The sequence below is a fragment of the Theropithecus gelada genome, chromosome 4 (genome assembly GCF_003255815.1).
Source record: "Theropithecus gelada isolate Dixy chromosome 4, Tgel_1.0, whole genome shotgun sequence".
Classification (NCBI taxonomy): Eukaryota; Metazoa; Chordata; class Mammalia; order Primates; family Cercopithecidae; genus Theropithecus; species Theropithecus gelada.
In genome coordinates, this window is record NC_037671.1 from 18,532,810 (window position 1) to 18,550,336 (window position 17,527).

General features: G+C 50.2%; 2 protein-coding genes across 7 annotated transcripts in view; one reads left to right on the forward strand and one right to left on the reverse strand.

Annotated features, from left to right (window-relative positions):
* Positions 1 to 9,259, forward strand: part of JARID2 (jumonji and AT-rich interaction domain containing 2) — a 277,495-nt gene extending 268,236 nt beyond the window's left edge. For both annotated transcript variants that reach the window (XM_025383086.1, XM_025383087.1), the window contains exons 16-18: positions 450 to 633; positions 4,290 to 4,397; positions 7,254 to 9,259. In XM_025383086.1, the coding sequence (XP_025238871.1) occupies positions 450 to 633; positions 4,290 to 4,397; positions 7,254 to 7,436 (475 nt within the window). In that variant the 3' untranslated portion in view covers positions 7,437 to 9,259. The remainder of the gene's footprint in view (positions 1 to 449; positions 634 to 4,289; positions 4,398 to 7,253) is intronic.
* A 781-nt stretch (positions 9,260 to 10,040) lies between these two features.
* DTNBP1 (dystrobrevin binding protein 1) overlaps positions 10,041 to 17,527 on the reverse strand; it is a 150,354-nt gene continuing 142,867 nt past the window's right edge. For 3 of the 5 annotated variants that reach the window (XM_025384372.1, XM_025384371.1, XM_025384370.1), the window contains 2 exons: positions 11,755 to 11,895; positions 10,045 to 10,462 (listed from right to left, as the gene is read on the reverse strand). In XM_025384372.1, coding sequence (XP_025240157.1) covers positions 10,218 to 10,462; positions 11,755 to 11,895 — 386 coding nt within the window. In that variant the 3' untranslated portion in view covers positions 10,045 to 10,217. Of the gene's footprint in view, positions 10,463 to 11,749; positions 11,896 to 17,527 lie in introns of all 5 variants that reach the window. The other 2 variants (XM_025384369.1, XM_025384368.1) reach the window with 2 other exon arrangements.

Here is a 17,527-nt window from a genome sequence, read left to right on the forward strand (position 1 = left end):
GGTGTGTATGTGTGTGGAGCAGGTCAGGGCGGACGCTGAGCAGAGTGGTGCCTGTGTAACCCTCTTCTCTCTTCCCTACCGTGTAGTTCTCGGTGCTTCTCCCATCCTGGAGCAAGGCTCTGGGTTGTGTTGTGAGCACATGAATTTTGAACTTTTGGTGATAGTATCTTGACTCTCTCCTGGGCTTGGGACACAGGGAGAAGCCCTTACTAGGTGGCCGTGGTTTTGCAGGCATTGTGACGCCTGCATTACTAAGTCTGGCCACAGAGTAGCCTCATCAGCCAGGGCTGCCACTGACCTGTGGACTAAGGCACCTGGGGAGGTGAGCTGGGCTCTGAACCCTGAGCAGGCCTCACTTCTGACAGGAGGGCGTGTCTGGAGGGAGGCCAGTGTGGGGAGTGCATGGCCGGCTGTCACTAAAGGCGTGGGCCGTCCCCCGTGTCTGGCAGGGATACAGAGCTGCGGCAGCGCAGGCAGCTGTTCGAGGCTGGCCTCCACTCCTCCGCGCGCTACGGCAGCCATGACGGCAGCAGCACGGTGGCGGACGGGAAGAAAAAGCCTCGAAAGTGGCTGCAGTTGGAGACGTCGGAGAGGAGGTGTCAGATCTGCCAGCACCTGTGCTACCTGTCTATGGTGAGCCCACCTGGCACAGCCGGCGCCCTCGTGTGCAGTGCTTCGCCTGAGAGCTCCAGGGTTGCCCCCAGAAGAGGGAGGGTGCTCTCTGCACAGGAGACCTGCTGTGCTCCCATCTCTGGAACTGGCTGTGGGACCTCAGCAGAGCTTCTTACCTCTGGAGGCGGCTGCCTCATCCGCAGTGACCAGGCCACACAGAGGCTGTCCCTCTACTCTGCCCACATGTGGCCCTCTCTCGGTCCCCTGGTGCCTCCTTCCTCCTTGGGGAGCAGGTGGCCTCCCTCCCCGCCCTACTTTGTCACCCCAGCCCCCACGCACTCTGCTCTTCATACTTTTTGAGACGGTCAGGGGCGGGTTTCCCACAGTGCTGGGCAGCGTCTGCCACCCCCTGCCCAGTGACCTGTGCTTGGTGGACTTGGGCCCATGGCCTCTGCCCTTTGGCTCTGTTCTTGGCTTCCTGGTTCTGCTCAGTTACATGATCTGCCTCAGCCCCCAAGGACTTGGGAATCTGTCCTTGGTGAAAGCTGATGCTCCCCCTGTCCCATCTGGGATCAGAGATGCTTTTCTGGCACAGCCATTCCAGGCTACAGCAGACTGCGTTCCTCTCGCCTTCTCGACTGTACCCTGCCGGCCTCCTTGTGACCACCTGCCTTCCCCAGCTTTGGGCTTAATAACAAACACTGCCTCCTCCCCTGCTTGCCCTGTCCTAGACCAGAGGTGGGCTCAGAAAAGCCCTTCCATGGCAACTGGACGGCTGTGGCCCTCACCATGCTTCTTCCAGTCCTCCCTTGACCTCTCAGCAGGCAGCTGTCCTGACACACTCTGGGCAGGGATGCCCACCTGGCACTGCAGATGGCTCCACGCCCATACACACCTTAGCCTGGAACAGAAAGCATGCCCGACGGGCCTGACCTGCCTCCCTGGGCCTCTTCCCTTTCCACAGTGCCTCACTCCTCCAGTGCAGAAGCCTAGCTAGGAGGCGCCCACTCCATACGCTGTGGTGCCTGTGTCCCACAGGTGTCCCCTCCAGCTGCACATTCCCCTAGGGGCCAGTGCCTCTGCGTCCCTGCTTGTCCACGGTCGGCCAGGACTGAGACCTGGGTCGACTCTCCTTGGCCTCCGAGTGTGACTGGGTCATGCCGCCTCACCCCAAGTCCTGGCGTGCCCCGTAGAAGAGGGAGGACACGGCCTCTCCCGGATGAGTCAGGTCGGGGCTTTGTACCATTTGAAAGAGCTGAAAACTCCGTGTGTCCTCGTCTCCTCCTTACCTAAGGACGCAACTCACGGTGTATCCGATAGGCCGCCTCATGGCCTCATTCGAGCCGATTTACCTCTTTAGAGGCTCCACCCCCTGCTGCAGTCACAGCTGAGGTCCTGGAGGTTCACGTTGGCATTTCATGGGGGACAAACGCAGTCCGTGACCACCCTGCCTCCCATCCTGTCGGTTTCCTTCTATCTGGTTTTTCCCCCAGACTTCTCAAAATGTATTACCTAGAGCCATTCTGTTCTTAAAATGATAAGCATTTTCCCAGATCTTCAATGTACCTTATGAACATCACTGATAAAAGCTGCATAGCTTGGTGTGCTCTTTCTTTTCTTTTCTTTTTTCCTTTTTTTTTTTTTTTTTTTTTTTTTTGAGACAGTCTCGCTCTGTTGCCCAGGCTGGAGTGCAGTGGTGTGATCCTGTCTCACTGGAGCCTCAGCCTCCGGAGTAGCTGGGATAGCAGGTGTACCACCACGCCCGGCTAACTTTTATTTTTGGTAGAGGTGGGGTTCTGCTATGTTACCCATAGGCTGCCTACTTCAGCCTCCCAGAGCCCTGGGATTACAGGCATGGGTCACTGCGCACAGCTGTCCATCCTCTTGCTGGAACACTCTATTCATTGTCCATGTGTGTGAGGGCTGTATGGTGGTTACACCTGGGGGTGAAGCTGGTCTGTCCATGTGAGGTGGCACCAGGTGGCCTCATTTTCAAGCCATCCTTCAGAAACTTCAGAGTTGTCACGTGGCATTCCCTGTCAGCCTGAAAGTTATTTTCAAAAGAATATATTGTGAGGCCGGGCATGGTAGGCTAATCCCAGTGCTCTGGGAGGCAAAGATGGGCAGATCACTCAAGGCCTGGAGTGCGAGACCAGCTTGGGTAACATAGTGAGACTCAATTTCTACAAAAAATACAAAAAATTAACTGGGTGTGGTGGTGGGGGTATCACTTGAGCCCAGAAGTTCAAGGCTACAGTGAGCCTTTGCAGGCTGGGTGACAGTGACAACCTGTCTCTTTAATTAAAAAAAAAAGGCCAGGCACAGTGGCTTACACTTGTAATCCCAGCACTTTGGGAGGCCGAGGCGGGCCAGTCACAGCCTGGCCAACATGGTGAAACCCCGTCTCTACTAAAAATACAAAAAAGTTAGCCAAGTGTGATGGCACGCACCTGTAGTCCCAGCTCCTCTGGAGGCAGTGGTTGCAGTGAGCCAAGATCGCGCTATTGCGCTCCAGCCCAGGTGACAGTGTGAGACTTCATCTTAAAAAAATATATATATATATATAGATAGATAAATATATATATATAAAAATCCATGGGCAAAAATTGGGGTCTGACTTGTGTTGACAGTTTGCATTGCTTGGATTACTAATACATTTGTAAATTTTAATTAGATGTGTTTCCTATTCTTCCTGTCCTTGGCCCCAAGTGTCTCTCCAAGGTCTTGTTTGTGTCAGTAGGTGGCATTCCCACGCTCCTACAACATGTTCTCTGTTTCTCGCTTAGAAACACTGCAGACGAAAACAAGTCCTTCCCCTCAAGCTTTCTGAGAAAGGCCTGTGACCCTTCTGCCTCTTGAGTATTGAGACTGAATTTTTCCTTATTTTCAAACTCAGAATTAGAATAGTACTTGGAGTCAGCGTGAAGTATGGGAGCCCTCCCACAGAAGCCAGGTGGACAGGCCCGCAGTGAGGGTCTCTGTCCCAGCACTCTCCTGTGGCCTTAGGCAGCAAGGCGTCCACAGCCGGTGGACAGCCCGCCCAGGGAGGCCGGGGCTGGTGGGTGAGCTGGTCCGCATTGCAGAGGTCAGGAATCTGTGATGTTGAGGGTGTCGGGGGAGTTTGCATGGGGTCGTTGGACGCCCCTTGCTCTGTTGACTGAGCCGCTCATGGACCACCATGAGAACCAGTTTTGCTGCTGGAAAGTCCAGGGCGTGTTCCCCGCGTGGCTGCCCGAGTTGGAGTCCTCCATGTTCCACATCTATGCCAGCACTAGGGTGGTTTCGAACCCAGGGTCTCAGCAGCCCTCAGAACTCAAGAGATTAGAAAATGTACCCCTCACTGTCTTTACCAGCCTGGTGGTGACTGAACCTCTCCCAGGAAACTCCAGCAGAAATCTGGAGGGGACGTGAGGGCCACCCCAGGTCTCACTCAGAGGTCGTCCGCTCCTCACTTTCCTAGTTGAAGACCATGTGCCAGGTGGTTTGTCGGTTTTCGTTTGAGTCCATCTCCAGTGTTTCCAGTCCTCAAAGCCCTTGGCCCGGGTGGTGGGTGCCAGGGCTGCTCTGGCTGGGGCAGTGGGTGTGAGGGCTGCCTGGCTGGGTGTGCTCCCACTTTACCCTCCCAGGGCGCTGTGGAGTTGTCTCCTGACCTCCGGGTGTCCTGCTCTTGCTTGCAGGTGGTACAAGAGAACGAAAACGTCGTGTTCTGTCTGGAGTGTGCTCTGCGCCACGTGGAGAAACAGAAGTCCTGCCGAGGGCTGAAGTTGATGTACCGCTATGATGAGGTCAGTCGCTGCCCGCGGGGTAGGGTGGGGCGGCAGCGTGGCGCCTTCCCTGGTCCTGGCTGGATGTAGGCCCTCCGGCCCGGCAGTTCTGTGCCTGGTGGGCAGCCAGGGCTCTGCAGGCCTGAGGTGTCCTGTTCTTAAGCCCTAAACCCACTCAGGCCCCACGTTAGGATCCCGAGGGGAGCAGGGCTCCTGCATGGGCCCGGAGTGCCGTGCATTTGGATTTCAGAGATGGGCTCTCACCAGGGCTGAGGCTCTTCCTGCAGCCTCACTGACTTTCCCAGGGGCTGCACCACTGTGGTTTAGAGCCAGACCCTTTTTTGTGGTGACCTATCCCAGGCACAGTGGGATGGTTGGCAGTGGACTCTCCAATCTCCACTCACTCGACGCCAGCCCCTCCAGGCTGAGAGAGCTGGAAGTGTCTGCAGACGCTGGGGCAGGATGGGAAGTCCCAGTGCCGTCCTGCAGGCGCCAGCTCTTCTGGAGGGAGAGGTCGTAACAGTGCACAGCCTGTGCAGCTGGGGGCTGCCCTGAGTGGTGGAACTCCTGGCAGCAGTGCCTCTCCCCTGCTCTGCCCCACGTGTGCTTCCCCTGCTCTGCCCGTCTTCCCTGCGTGTGCTTCCCACGGACTCTGATGAGGCTGGTTACGAGGACGGTCACCACACTGTGGTCATTGCACAGTTGAGGCCACTGAGTGGGGCGGGTGCTGCGGGTCTGACTGTGCGGGGCCTCGTGCGTCTGGGGGCCCAAGCGGTGGGGCCAAGTGGTGGGTCTCACTCGATAAGCCTTGAGCTAAACGATTGGAGAACTGGAAGAAGAACTCTTTGCATCTGTTTTGTTTCAAAGAGCATGCTGGGTGAAGGCAGTAAGCACCTGCTGTCCCTCCTTCACCTCAACAGCAAATGTCCAGGCACAGTCACAAACAACGAAGCCTTTGCGGCCGAGATGAGCGTGGCTCTGGCACCTTGTGCAGTGCAGGTGCTGGCACGGGGAGGCTTCCTCTGGCTGCCTGGAAAGCGCTCTGTGGATCGTGCGTTGCGCCTCTCACCAGCAGCCTGTTTCTGTAGCCGCATGTCTGACGTGACCAGATCCTGGGAAGAGAATGGCATGCAGGGGCTAAGACCTAATGGTTGGTTTTGATGAATTAGGAGGAGCAAAGGTATTTAGAAACTGCATACTCTGCAGCGGCTGATGTAGTTCAGTAAGCAAGTCTGTGCCTCTGTCCCCTGTTGAGCTGTGCATTGTGTTTTGTTTTAGAGACGGAGTCTCACTCTGTTGCCCAGACTGGAGTGCAGTGGCATGATCTCGGCTCACTGCAACCTCCGCCTCCTGGGTTCAAGCGATTCTCCTGCCTCAGCTAGGATTACAGGCATGTGCCACCATGCACCCGGCTAATTTTTCTTTTTAGTAGAGACAGGGTTTTACCATGTTGGTCAGGCTGGTCTCAAACTCCTGACCTCAGGTGATCTGCTCGCTTCGGCCTCCCAAAGTGCTGGGATTACAGGCGTGAGCCACCACATCTGACCCATTCTTTTAAATAGGAAATTTCTAGCTTGTAAACAGAGACCATTGCAAAATCTTGTTCTCAACCTCCCAGTGTGCCCAGCACACAAATCACCCATGGCTGTGCCTGCTGACCTAGGACAGTCTGCTTTAAACACCTACCTTTTGGGGGGTAGGGGACACACCTAGATTGCAAATCCCTGAATTCATGGCTTGGGTTCTCATGGATGGTGAAGCTCTCTGGGGAGTTTGGAGCCATGTGTGCCTCCGGCCCTTGCAGGCTGGCTGAGCAGGGTCCAGTGAGCAGGGTGCTGGGCTGCCTGCTACCAAGCCTGGCGTGAGGGCACTGGTCTGGGGCAGGTGCTGTCCGCCTGTTGAGCTGCATGCAGGGAGGGAACAGTGCCCTCCTGTAACCGCATCCGGCCGGCTCCTCCTCGCTCGTCCTTATGATAAGGTAGCTGTAGTCCCCTAAATGGGTGTTATGGCAGCTCAGCCGCTTATTCCTTATCAGTGTTCATCATCAGTGCCTCTGGCCGCCATGACTATGGTGTTATTACAGATACATGCGCACCCCCCTTCCAAGGGCACCTTTAACTTCTGATGGGAGCCAGCTGTCACTTCCTTACCCTTATCTTGGGGTCTTTCCAGAGGGCTAGAGATCAGGCCCTCAGATGTTTCATTCCATGGCTGGCTTCCTCTCCTGCCAGACTCAGCGTGGTTCCCAGCCACCCCTGGCCCAGAGAGATACTTGTGAGATGCACGTTTGCTACTCCTCCCCATGTTCTTTTTAAAAATGAGATTATAGGATGTACTGTATGAAAGTTACACACGCAGTTTTGGTGCCGACAGATAAATGATTCTCTTGGGTGAATTACAAGGATATCTATAGGTGACAAGTGTTTGCATTTATTTGCATGACCAGGTTCAGTGGCTGGTAGCTAAAGTGAGTCAAGTAGCTTGGGTATTTGTGTCACCATCCAGGACGTAACAAAGCCCCCAGGTCTCTCTGCTGCGTGCTCCGTGGTGGAGGCAGTGCTCTGCCAGCCCTGCCCTTATGAGCAGGCAAACCATGGTGGACCAGGGTATTGATGAGGATGAAAGGGCCGTGCCTGCTGTGTGGCGTCAGGAGGAGCTGGGAAAGGGAGACTCACTGCGTCTGAGCCTCTTGGGGACATTGTAAACGCTGTTGGTTGGTGTGAAGGGGACGGCTACGCCGCTGCCCTCTGCCCTAAACCTGTCCCTGCGTGGCTGTCAGGGTCAGAGCTCTTGTTAATACGGTATGCTAATTGTTAATATGGTATGTTAATTGTTAATATGGTATGCTAATTGTGCCTTCCTTTCACCCCCAAACAGGAACAGATTATCAGTCTGGTCAATCAGATCTGCGGCAAAGTGTCTGGTAAAAATGGCAGCATTGAGAACTGTCTCAGTAAACCCACACCAAAAAGAGGTCCCCGCAAGAGAGCGACAGTGGACGTGCCCCCCTCCCGGCTGTCAGCCTCCGGTTCATCCAAAAGTGCTTCGAGCTCATCATGAAGATGCCAACGCCCGTGGTCGATTTATATATATTTTTTTGTAATTATTATATTCTAGTTTGGAGTACTTGCTGTAGGATTGAAGCTGTCTTTGCACTAGCTCTAAAGAAGATTTTCTTCTGGTTTTAGAGAACTAATTTTGTTTTAGCATTAAACTGTTGAACTTTTTTTTGTACTTAGAAAACCTAGATACTGCAGTCAGATTTTGGAAACTGCCGTATAGTCACTGTTTTAAAAACCCTGCAGGGGCTGTATTAATTTGTATTGCCCCATGGCTGACAAAAGCCTTTTTTTGTTGTTGTTTTGATTTTTTTTTTTTTTTTTTGTAACTGTTGGGGAAAAAAAGGCTTTTTAACCCATTTTTGAAGAGGGTGAAGTTTGGAGAACAAATTTAAAAACCATCAGTCACGTGAGCAGATTTTTTAGAAGGGATAGGAGACGCGCGCGCACACACACACACACACACACACACACACACACAAAACTTGAAATGGCTTTGCTTTGGCTGTCGTCTTCTGCCGTGTGCCAGATGAGCTTGTGATCTGGGAAGCCGGGGCACCCCCGTTTTGTTTCTCTGGGCGGTTGTGGCAGCTGAAGGCGGACGTTGTTTCCTAACCGTAGGCGGAACGAGGAGACGGGAGCGAGTGGGCTCTCCACCAGCACATCACTATGCATCTGTTCAAGGAAAGAAGAAAAGCGAGCGAGGAAGACGGAAAAGACTGCCTGCCTCGGAGGGGTCACATGAGGGAGACCTGTGCCTGATTTCATTAGGAAATCCATTCTGTTATTTTTTGGTGCTGTTGGCTACTTTATCAAAAAACCCTTCAATAGCATCCTTAAGATTTAAAAAAAAAAAGAAAAAAAAAAAAAACGGAAAAAAGTGATGGAAGCCGTAAGTGCTTCTTTGTCATCGACGTGCAATCTTTCTAACATTCCATCTCCATCTCACCGCTTCTTGTTTGACACCTTCACAAGTCAGCATTAATCTTTCTTTTAAAATTTGTTTCGTTTATGATCACATAGAGAGCCACTAGGAGGCCTGCAGTTATTTTTGAATGTGAAAATGCATTTGCGTTCATCTTCTCTATTTTTTCTCTTCATGTTGTAACAAAAAGGAAAAAAGAAAAAAAAAATCCCATCCCTTTTGTACATATGCCTGTAAATTGTTTTAAATACTTGAGCCTTTTTCTCGGTGGGGGGTGGGGAGGGGGGTGAGAAGACAAGATGAAGAAAAGCCTTACATTTCAGTTTCTTCATCGGTTGGATTGGATGCTTACAGGGTTTTTCTTGTAACATTTATAAGTGCTGCTTACATCACTGAACAACAACAAAAAAATAATAATGGAGTAGCTGTTGCCCTTCTCCGGTTGTGTGTACAGTATGTGTGGAATAAAAAAGGGAAACTGTTTTCACAAGCTGTTCTTTGTTTCATAATTGGATTCATCAATCCCGTAGCTACCCATATTGCACTGAGCTTGCCAGTGGTGACTGCCAGGAACGTCCTATGATCCACTTTGTTGGTTGTTGTTGCAGAAGACTGAACTGTTTTGGAATATTTAACAATTACAGAAACAGAGTCAAGTGTTTTCCAATGTGGTTGTCCGGTTTCTATGGCCTTGCTGTGTACTTTCCCTCTTTTTGACAGTAAACTTCTGCCTATGGCTTACAGTTTGACATTTAATTTATTAGCGCTGCTCTGCACCCCTCCCTTGGGAGGGAGACTTCATGTGGTTTATTGCGAGTTTTTTGTTTACTTTTCAGGTTTGTACTACAAGGTTTAATAATAAAAACAAAGTTTTTTGGACATTTGTCTGTCTTGTGGAAGATGACTGAATGGAATGAGCTCTTTCTTTTCTCATCTACGGGCAGGGGGCAGAGAATCGCCCATAGCCAGGGAGCAGAGCCACCCCCACGCTGCAGTCCTGCTCCCACAGCTCCCACCTGCCGCTGGGTCCCCTTCAGCGTAACCTAATGGTTTCCACGTGGCCCGGCAGGCTGGGCCAGAGCTGCTCGTGGGCTGCGGCTGTCCCCCTCATTTCCCATCGAGCCGTGCCCCCCGAGCTTTCAGGATGAGCGGACACTGAGTGCATTCCGGGTGGTATGGCTGCAGACAGCCCCCCTCATCTTAGCGGGGAGCTCGCTCGCTCGCTCGCTCGCTCGCTCGTTGGGCTGGAGGAGTGATGGCAGGAACATATCTCCAGGGGACCAGTTTCTTTTCATAAAGAAGAGAGGATTGCTTTGGGCTTGTTTCTGTTCTTTTGGGCCCAGGCATATGAAAGTAGGGGTTGGACCGGTTGGCCATTGGACTGGTAATTCTGTAATGATCAAAGGAAAACCCCAAGCTTTGCCAGAGTGGTTTGGCTACAGTCAGCTCTTCTACAGGGAGTGGCCTTTTCCACCTGTGAAATGGCAGGTCATTCCCTGCCTCATGCAGAACTGAGCCCTGTGGAGCCTCCCCTGCCTGGACCAGACCTGCCCACATGCAACCTCCTGGGGCAGCCCCCAGTGACCTGCGCGTCCCTTCACTCTAAGGAACCCTGAGTTACAGCGACCTTAAGGACGTGTGTATTTAGAAGCCTTTTGTATAAACTAGCTCCGTGCGCTCTCAGTTTACCATCCTCACGCTTTATTGTTAGCCGTTCTTTCAGTTTCTCACACATTATTGGCAATTATGTAAAAACCAAGACCCTCTATAAAACCACCTGGGTTTCCAGGTGGAATTCCGCATACAGCCAAAACCGGATTCCAGTGTGGCCAGACAACGCCCACGTCCCGTCCCAATTTAAGAGTCGCTGTCGTCACTACCATCCGGAGTGGCCTCTCTGTCAGTGTGTGACGTGGCCAGGGCAGTGTCCACCTGAACTTCCTCCTCATCAGACTGAACCACGGGGGACTCCCCACCCTCACTGATGTCCTGGGTGGCCATGTCGGTGCAGGTGGAGGAAGAGGAAGGTGGCTTGGCTCGTAATTCTGAGGGATTTGGAACCTGGAGGGTAATCTCATTCTGACAGGTACTGGATTCAGGCCCTGCAAAAGAACGTAGGGAAGAAAAGGTCCTGTCATAAAAAGATTGCGGATTAGAATTGCTGCCAACAGCTGTGGAATGTGCCTGTCATGAAAGGGGTGTGTGCTTTTTGTTCCAGGGACCTGGGGCCTGCCCTGGAAGACACTGAGCTGAGTGATGCCAGAGGCAGCCTCAGGCCCTGCGGTGACCCTTCCGTCCCCTAAGGAGTCAGCCACCGGTGACAAAGATCAAGAGCTCCTAGGACTATGTAATAGTGTGTAATAGAGGCCCGAGGGCAAGTGCTGCGTATCTTGGAGGAGCAGTCCCTGTAACCTTGATAATCTAGATGTCTTTCTTTTTACCCTTTTCAGAAATTCAGAGACACCACTGCTGAGACAGTCGGAATTATTGACCTTTCAGCAGGTCTCCAATTTTATGGAACTAAATAGGCTCTTCAAGGAATCAAAATTCTATATTCAGGTGTCACTGTTTCTAAATCTTTCCTTGACTCTGGGTGAGGGTTCATTCTGGTTTCTAGTATTCCGGCCTTCTCAGGATGGGGGCAAATGCACCCAAGCCCCTTCTCTTCCCTGGGATGACACCGTTCTGACAGATTGCCAGGAGAAGTGGGGGAGAAGTGGGTGAGAAGTTTAGAGGAAGCAGAAACCGTGGTAATGGTAGAACCTTCTAGAGATGGCTGAGGTGCTGCCAGGAGGACTGAGCTTTGCCTTGACCCAGCCAGAAGAACTGGTCTGAAATTTGAAATGCAGCGAGCCCAGGTACAGGTCTGGCACCTCGGTCAATATTTGCTGCATGAATGTGAAACAAAATTTTGGGAAGGGATGAAAGGAACTGAAGTCCAACTAAGTTTTACAACACAGGCCAAGAGCTGAACATACACCATGGCTTTGCCCCATAGCAGGCATGCCCCTAAACGCCTGCCGCATCAAGAGGGAAGAGTTCTGTGTGAGCCACGCAGGAGAGTCTGCACCTCCCTGCAAACGCCGGTGCTTAATCACAAGGAGCAGACTCAAATGGATTTCTGGGTGGTAAAGGAGGGAAAACAAGAAAGCTCTCAGCTCACCAAAGTTGCCGGAGTGGAGCATGTCAAATCTTTGAGAAGAATTCATGACGGAACCACACCACTGTTGCAGCTGCCACGCAGCCGTGTGGAACCGTGGGGTAGGGAGCCAGGAGCTGGCTGTGCGCTTGGGGGTTTGTGTGTAAGTGACTGGCAGGTTTCTCACTTCTCCCTTTGGAGGGGAGTGGCATCAGTATAGCCCCGGTTCAGCTGATGCAAGTTTGTCAACCCTACCTAAGGCGGGGGACAGCACAGTGTTCTCTTCTCCCGAGTTCAGGAAGACGTCCAGGGCCTCCTGGTCAGATATGTCCATCAGGTCCATCTGCTCCAGCATGTCCACGTTCACTTCCATGGACGACATGCTGCCTATGGGCTCTGCGGAGAGATCAGCGACACGAGGAAGGACACGTCACGTCTTCAATATTACTTTAACAGGTGATCTTCCACCGGCAATAGGCTAACTACATTGCATTTTCTAAGCTTCCTTCAAAACGGAATTTGAAGCAACATATTAGTAGATGACATATGCCAGTCTGGCACTTTAAATGCATCCTAAATCACCCTTGGCAACTGTTATACCTTTTACACTTTCCTTAATCTGCTCATCCCCAGCCCTTTGGGACGCTGAAGACCAATCTCCGCATTAAGCGATTTCCGGCTGTTTGGAGTAGGACCCTCCGCCTGTCTCAGAGGCCAGCATTCCTGCAGCAACAGTTAGCGACCTTCCTCCCCGCCAGCCAGGGCTCTGCTTCCCGCCTACAGTTGCCCTGAACCTTCCAGGTGGGCACAGCCCTCTAATCGCAAGTGGAGTTTCCACTGCCCTTGGAACATTTCTCAGGCCTAATGGCTGAAGGGGTTTGAACATCTGTAAGCTGCCAGAGCTCCCTGCAGTGGAAGCACAGACTAGGAGAGAACAAAACCCAGCCCACCAGCAGACGGCGACCCCAGCCTGGCCAGCCTCAGCCCAGCCCTGAGCACGGGACGCCTCACAGGTCTTTCCTCAGAGGCAAACTACCTCTGTGGTCCAGAAAACCACAAGCCACATAAGTTATCCGAGCCGTGGGGATGCCTGGCAGAAGCAAATGCAAATTTTTTCTGGAATGACCCTCCCTTAACCTTGGTTTATACAAAGTCAATCCCAACCCAATCTGGCATTTGTGACACACATGAAATGAGCCACTCCGAGTGAGGGGCAGCAGAAACAAACAGTATCCTTGCTAAAGAACTTGAGATGGCTGTTCACACACTGCAGTCATAGGAAAGGTAGAGTCAAAAACAAGGTGTCAAAAATAAGGACAGACATTTGAAAGAGAGCCAAATAATGACTAGGTAGAAGAGACTGAAATCTCAAACTTGGGGCACAGTCACAGCCCCACAGAAAATAAATAAACTAGATGGCAGGATGAGTAAATCTGCAATGCAGCATAGAGGAACAAAGGGAAATGCGAGCGAGCATAAGAGGTATGTGAGACACAGAAGCGTAGCATCTGGTCACGTTTCCCCAGAGCCAAGAAGGGAAGAGAACTCTATTCAAAGAAGCTGATGATTTTCCCAAATCGATGAAAGACCTCAGGACCCAGATTTAAAAAGCAAAACATTCCAAGCGAGATCAAAGCAATCCTCACCTACATCAATTGCTTTGAAGTTGAAGAACATCAAAGACAAAGGCTCTCTAAAAAGCAGCCAGAGAGAGAGGGCAGGTTAAGAAAGAGAAGGAAATAATTAGGATGACAGGCAACTTCTGAACAACAATAATAAAAGCCAGAAGACTGTGGAGTAAGTTCAAAGAGGAGAGAGAAATGTCATCTCTAAAATGGTGTAACATTAGGTATCATTTAAGCTCCAGGAGAGGAGAAGCAGAGACCAAGAAGAAACACGTCATCACGAGCCTGCTCTCGCTGGAGGCACAGCGAAGGAAGGACTGAGTGCAAGAAAGCATGTTAAGCAAAGAGACGTGTGAGTGTGTGAGTTAATGTAAAACCTGGAATGGAACGGTCATAACAAGGAGTCACCAGGGCCAAATCACCCTCCTGAATAAAGACACGGGGCGGAGAGGAGGGTGCTCAGAGCCACAGGACATGAGATTACGGCTTCATCTGGGAGGAAAGTGAGTCGCACTATCTTCAGGCTCAGAAAATCACTGAAGTTCAGCACTCAAATGAGAGGTAAGTAATTCCTGTTTTCAGTTGGGGAAAAGTGTTACGGTTTAGATGGTCCCATGCTTGGCAGCAGCATCCCCACCGACTGAGCCAGCCTGCTCTGCCTTGGACTTGGCCAGGGTTGAGCTCAGCCACATGGGGACAGCAGTTCACTGGGCTTGATCTTCAGGGCTGAGTGGTCAGGGGAATTTGATGGCACCCTGGTCAGGCTTGTTCTTTTTGGGGGCACACTTCTGAGGGTTTCCTTTCTGACCTATGGAAGCCTTTTGCCAAGGCCTTTCTGTCTTTTAGATTTTGGCTTCTGACTTCAGTTTTGAAAATTTGTCTGTGCCATCTTCTTGAAAAGGGCAGGAGTGTAACTTAAAACAGGAGAGAAAAAATTGGACTAAGAAGCATAGGAAAAGCTTTCAGGAAAATTCTGTAGCACCAAATAAGATGGTAATGAGTGTGTCAGTGATCACAGGAAATGTCAGTGAGCCAAACTTGCCAGTTCAGAGATTATACGACTGAACTGAAGTAAAATCCAGCTACCTTCTGTTCACAGGAGACAAATATGGAGACAGAAACATGAAAATGTTTCTTAAAAAATGAAAAGATATAATGAGCAAACAAAGAAGAAAGCTGATATAGCTATATTAATATCAAAATAGATTTTAATGGGAAACAAAAGTAATACTGGGATAAAGAGTAGTACTTAGTGACTTTTAAATGGTTCAATTCACCAGGAAGATAATCTAAAACTTCTATTTTGGGTTACATTTTTAAAGTTAAAAAATGGCATAATGGCAATGAAAACATGATATCCGTGATCTTGGGCGCATGTCACTATACCTATTCGATGGCTGACATCAGCAGTCCCAAAGTTAGTAAGAGAAATCGAAATCCTATTCTCCAATCACAATGAAATTTAGTTAGAAATTGGTAACTGCTAGGAAAACTTTCACATATCTAATTATTTTAAAAAACATTTATAAACAGTTCACAAATCAAATATGAAATGCTAATGATAAAATTTACCCAGGAATTATTAGTGCCAAAATTTGTAGGATTCAACTAAAACGGTCCCCCTGCAAGAAATCCATAGCTTTGAATGCCTTACCAGAGAGGAACGCTGAAAATCAAGCCATTCATCAACTTGGGTTAGAAAAAAACAAATGCCCAAAGAAAGCAAAACTGAAGAGAAGTTAATGAAACAGCAGAAAGAACAAAGAAGCTGGTTAGGTTCTGGGGTAAGACTCGTCGTAAGTAGAGATGAAAGGAATAAAAGGCACATGAACAATTTTAAGAATACAAAAGCAAACCTACCCAGGAACACAGTTGAGGGGGAGACGCGCACCATGGGCAACGTTATGCTGACACAGCGGACAACTAAAGACAAGTCCATGGAAAACTTGCCAAAATTAACGAGAAATAGGAAATCTCTATAACCATCAGAAAAAAAGAATAGGTAAAGTCACTGGTCTCAGCATCGGAGGCAAGTTCTACCCGCCATTCAGGAATGCATGAGACACGTGCGCTTGCAGAAAGATCCAATACCACTAAGAGGCCCATTGTGTCTCCATCCAGAAACTTACTGCAATTCTGCTCAAATTGTAGACAAGGTTCTTCAACAAACTTGAAACTGTGACATTTATACCAAAGGACAAGACCCCAAGAAGAGTCATGGCAACTATGAAGAAAATAAATGCGTGCAGACACGCAGGGCAGGGCGGGAAATGCGTGCGGACACGCAGGGCAGAGTGGTAATGGCTCCAGCAGACTCAGGCTTCACTAGAAAACGTTGGCTCAGTCCCAGCACTCCTGACACTTTGCACCAGATCGTTCTCGGTGGTGGGGTTGTCCTGGGTAGTGTGGGATGCTTAACTGCGTCCCTGGCCTCTGCCCACTAGATGCCAGTAGCACACCCTTACCCCAGGCATAACAAGCAAAATGGGTCTCCTTCAGACATTGCCAAATGTCCCCTCGGGGGCAAAAGTGTCTCCAGCTGAGAACCAACACTTGAGATGACTAAGTATACAACAGTGTAGTTTTGGCTCAGGGACCGGCAGCAGAAGAACGCAGCCAAAGAGAGGCTTGAAGACTCCCGAATGGTGTCGTTTCATTCCAACAGATTAGCAAAAATTTAAAAATCTGACGCTACCAAGTGCCAGTAAAGATGTAATCAGAACGTGCATACGTGGCTGGGGAGACTATAAACTCGTGCAAATGTTTGGCAAGGAGTTGGACAGAATCTAGTAAAATGAAAGATAGCCGTGTCATTATGACCAGTAATTCCTCTCCTACTTATATACCCTAAAGAAGTGATTCCCAAAGTGTGGTCCCCCTCAGCATCACCTGGGAACTTGGTTATAATGCAAATCCTCAGGCCCCACCCACACCTGCACAGTCACAAACCCTGCAGTGGGCCCAGGAATCCATGTTGGAACCACAGACCCTCCAGGGGTCTGTGAGGCTGCTCAAGTCTGAGAACAGCTGGTCTTAAAGCAACTTATGGATGTGTACAGACAGACAAATTATAAGAATGTCCAAGGCCAGGTGTGGTGGCTCACGCCTGTAATCCCAGCACTTTGGGAGGCCCAGGTGGGAGGATCACTTGGGCCCAGGAGGGTCAAGACCAGCCTGGGCCACATAGTGAGACCCTATCTCTCTAAAAAATTAAAAAATTAGCCAGGCATGGTGGCGCACACCTGTAGTCCCAGCTACTCACTCGGGAGTCTGAGGTGGTAGGACCACTTGAGCCCAGGAGTGCCAGACTGCAATGAGTTATGATTATGCCACTGCACTCCAGCCTGGGTGACAGAGCGAGACTCCGTCCTAAGAAAAAAAAGTCCGTGCTGGCATTGTTTTTATGAAAGAAGAAAACTGGAAACAAATACCCATCAATACAACAATGAACAAATTACATTTATTCAATGGAAATAACTATTTAAGAATAGAAATCAAATTAGAGGTGAATGTATCAGTATGGATGATTCTCAAAATCACAGCACTTAGGTGCACTTTTGCCTGTCAATTCTATCTTTTCTAACTTTATTGTAATGTTATCACTAGCCCCAAACCTCGTTCTCTTCCCAGGGCACTGGGTCCACTCTGGAGCATCCCAGAGCTGAGTCAATCCTTCTGGAAGCAGGCGCACCCCTGGCTGCATAGGATGCCATTTTGCTGAACTACTGGTTCAGAGACACAAGAGCCTGAAATCTATGGGAATACAGAGCCAGATAACCCAGGCACAGACCAGGACATCTCCGAGGTGATTTATTAATCAGTAACTGCAGGATACCCTGACATTCAGCAATAAAATGAAAGCAATAAAAATGCTTTTCTAAGAAAATGGCAGTCATGTCAGGCAGAAGATCAAACCTGGGCTAGGGTCTTACAAAACACCTAACGATGTCCTAATGGCACGGAGAGCTCTGCGGGGCCTGTGGTGGCACCCAGACCCCCTCTGCTGCTCAGCCCTCCCGGCACAGCCTTCAGTCCTCAAGCCTGACAGCCTCTGTGCTTGGGGGGCCATCCGGCCTCAGCACCATCCAAGTGGCACAGAAGTGCCTTCACCCCTTCCTCTGATGATTCTCTGGATAAAACTTGCCATGGCCTTGTCTTAATTAAGAAACGATGCTTCTGAAAGGGAAATTCCAACTGCTATTTCTGATTTAGTGGAATGAGTCCAAAACACCATGTTTGCTGCAGAGTTTTTAAATTTTTGATTGATTCTCCTAAATTAATACTAATCCGTGGAGATGAAGCTTCCTCTCTAAGAAAGGCGCTGTGGCTCGTCAGGCTGGGAAGTCTGAGCCGGCTCTGCACAGCCGTGCAATGGGATGTCCGATTCCCGTGTGTGGCTGTCC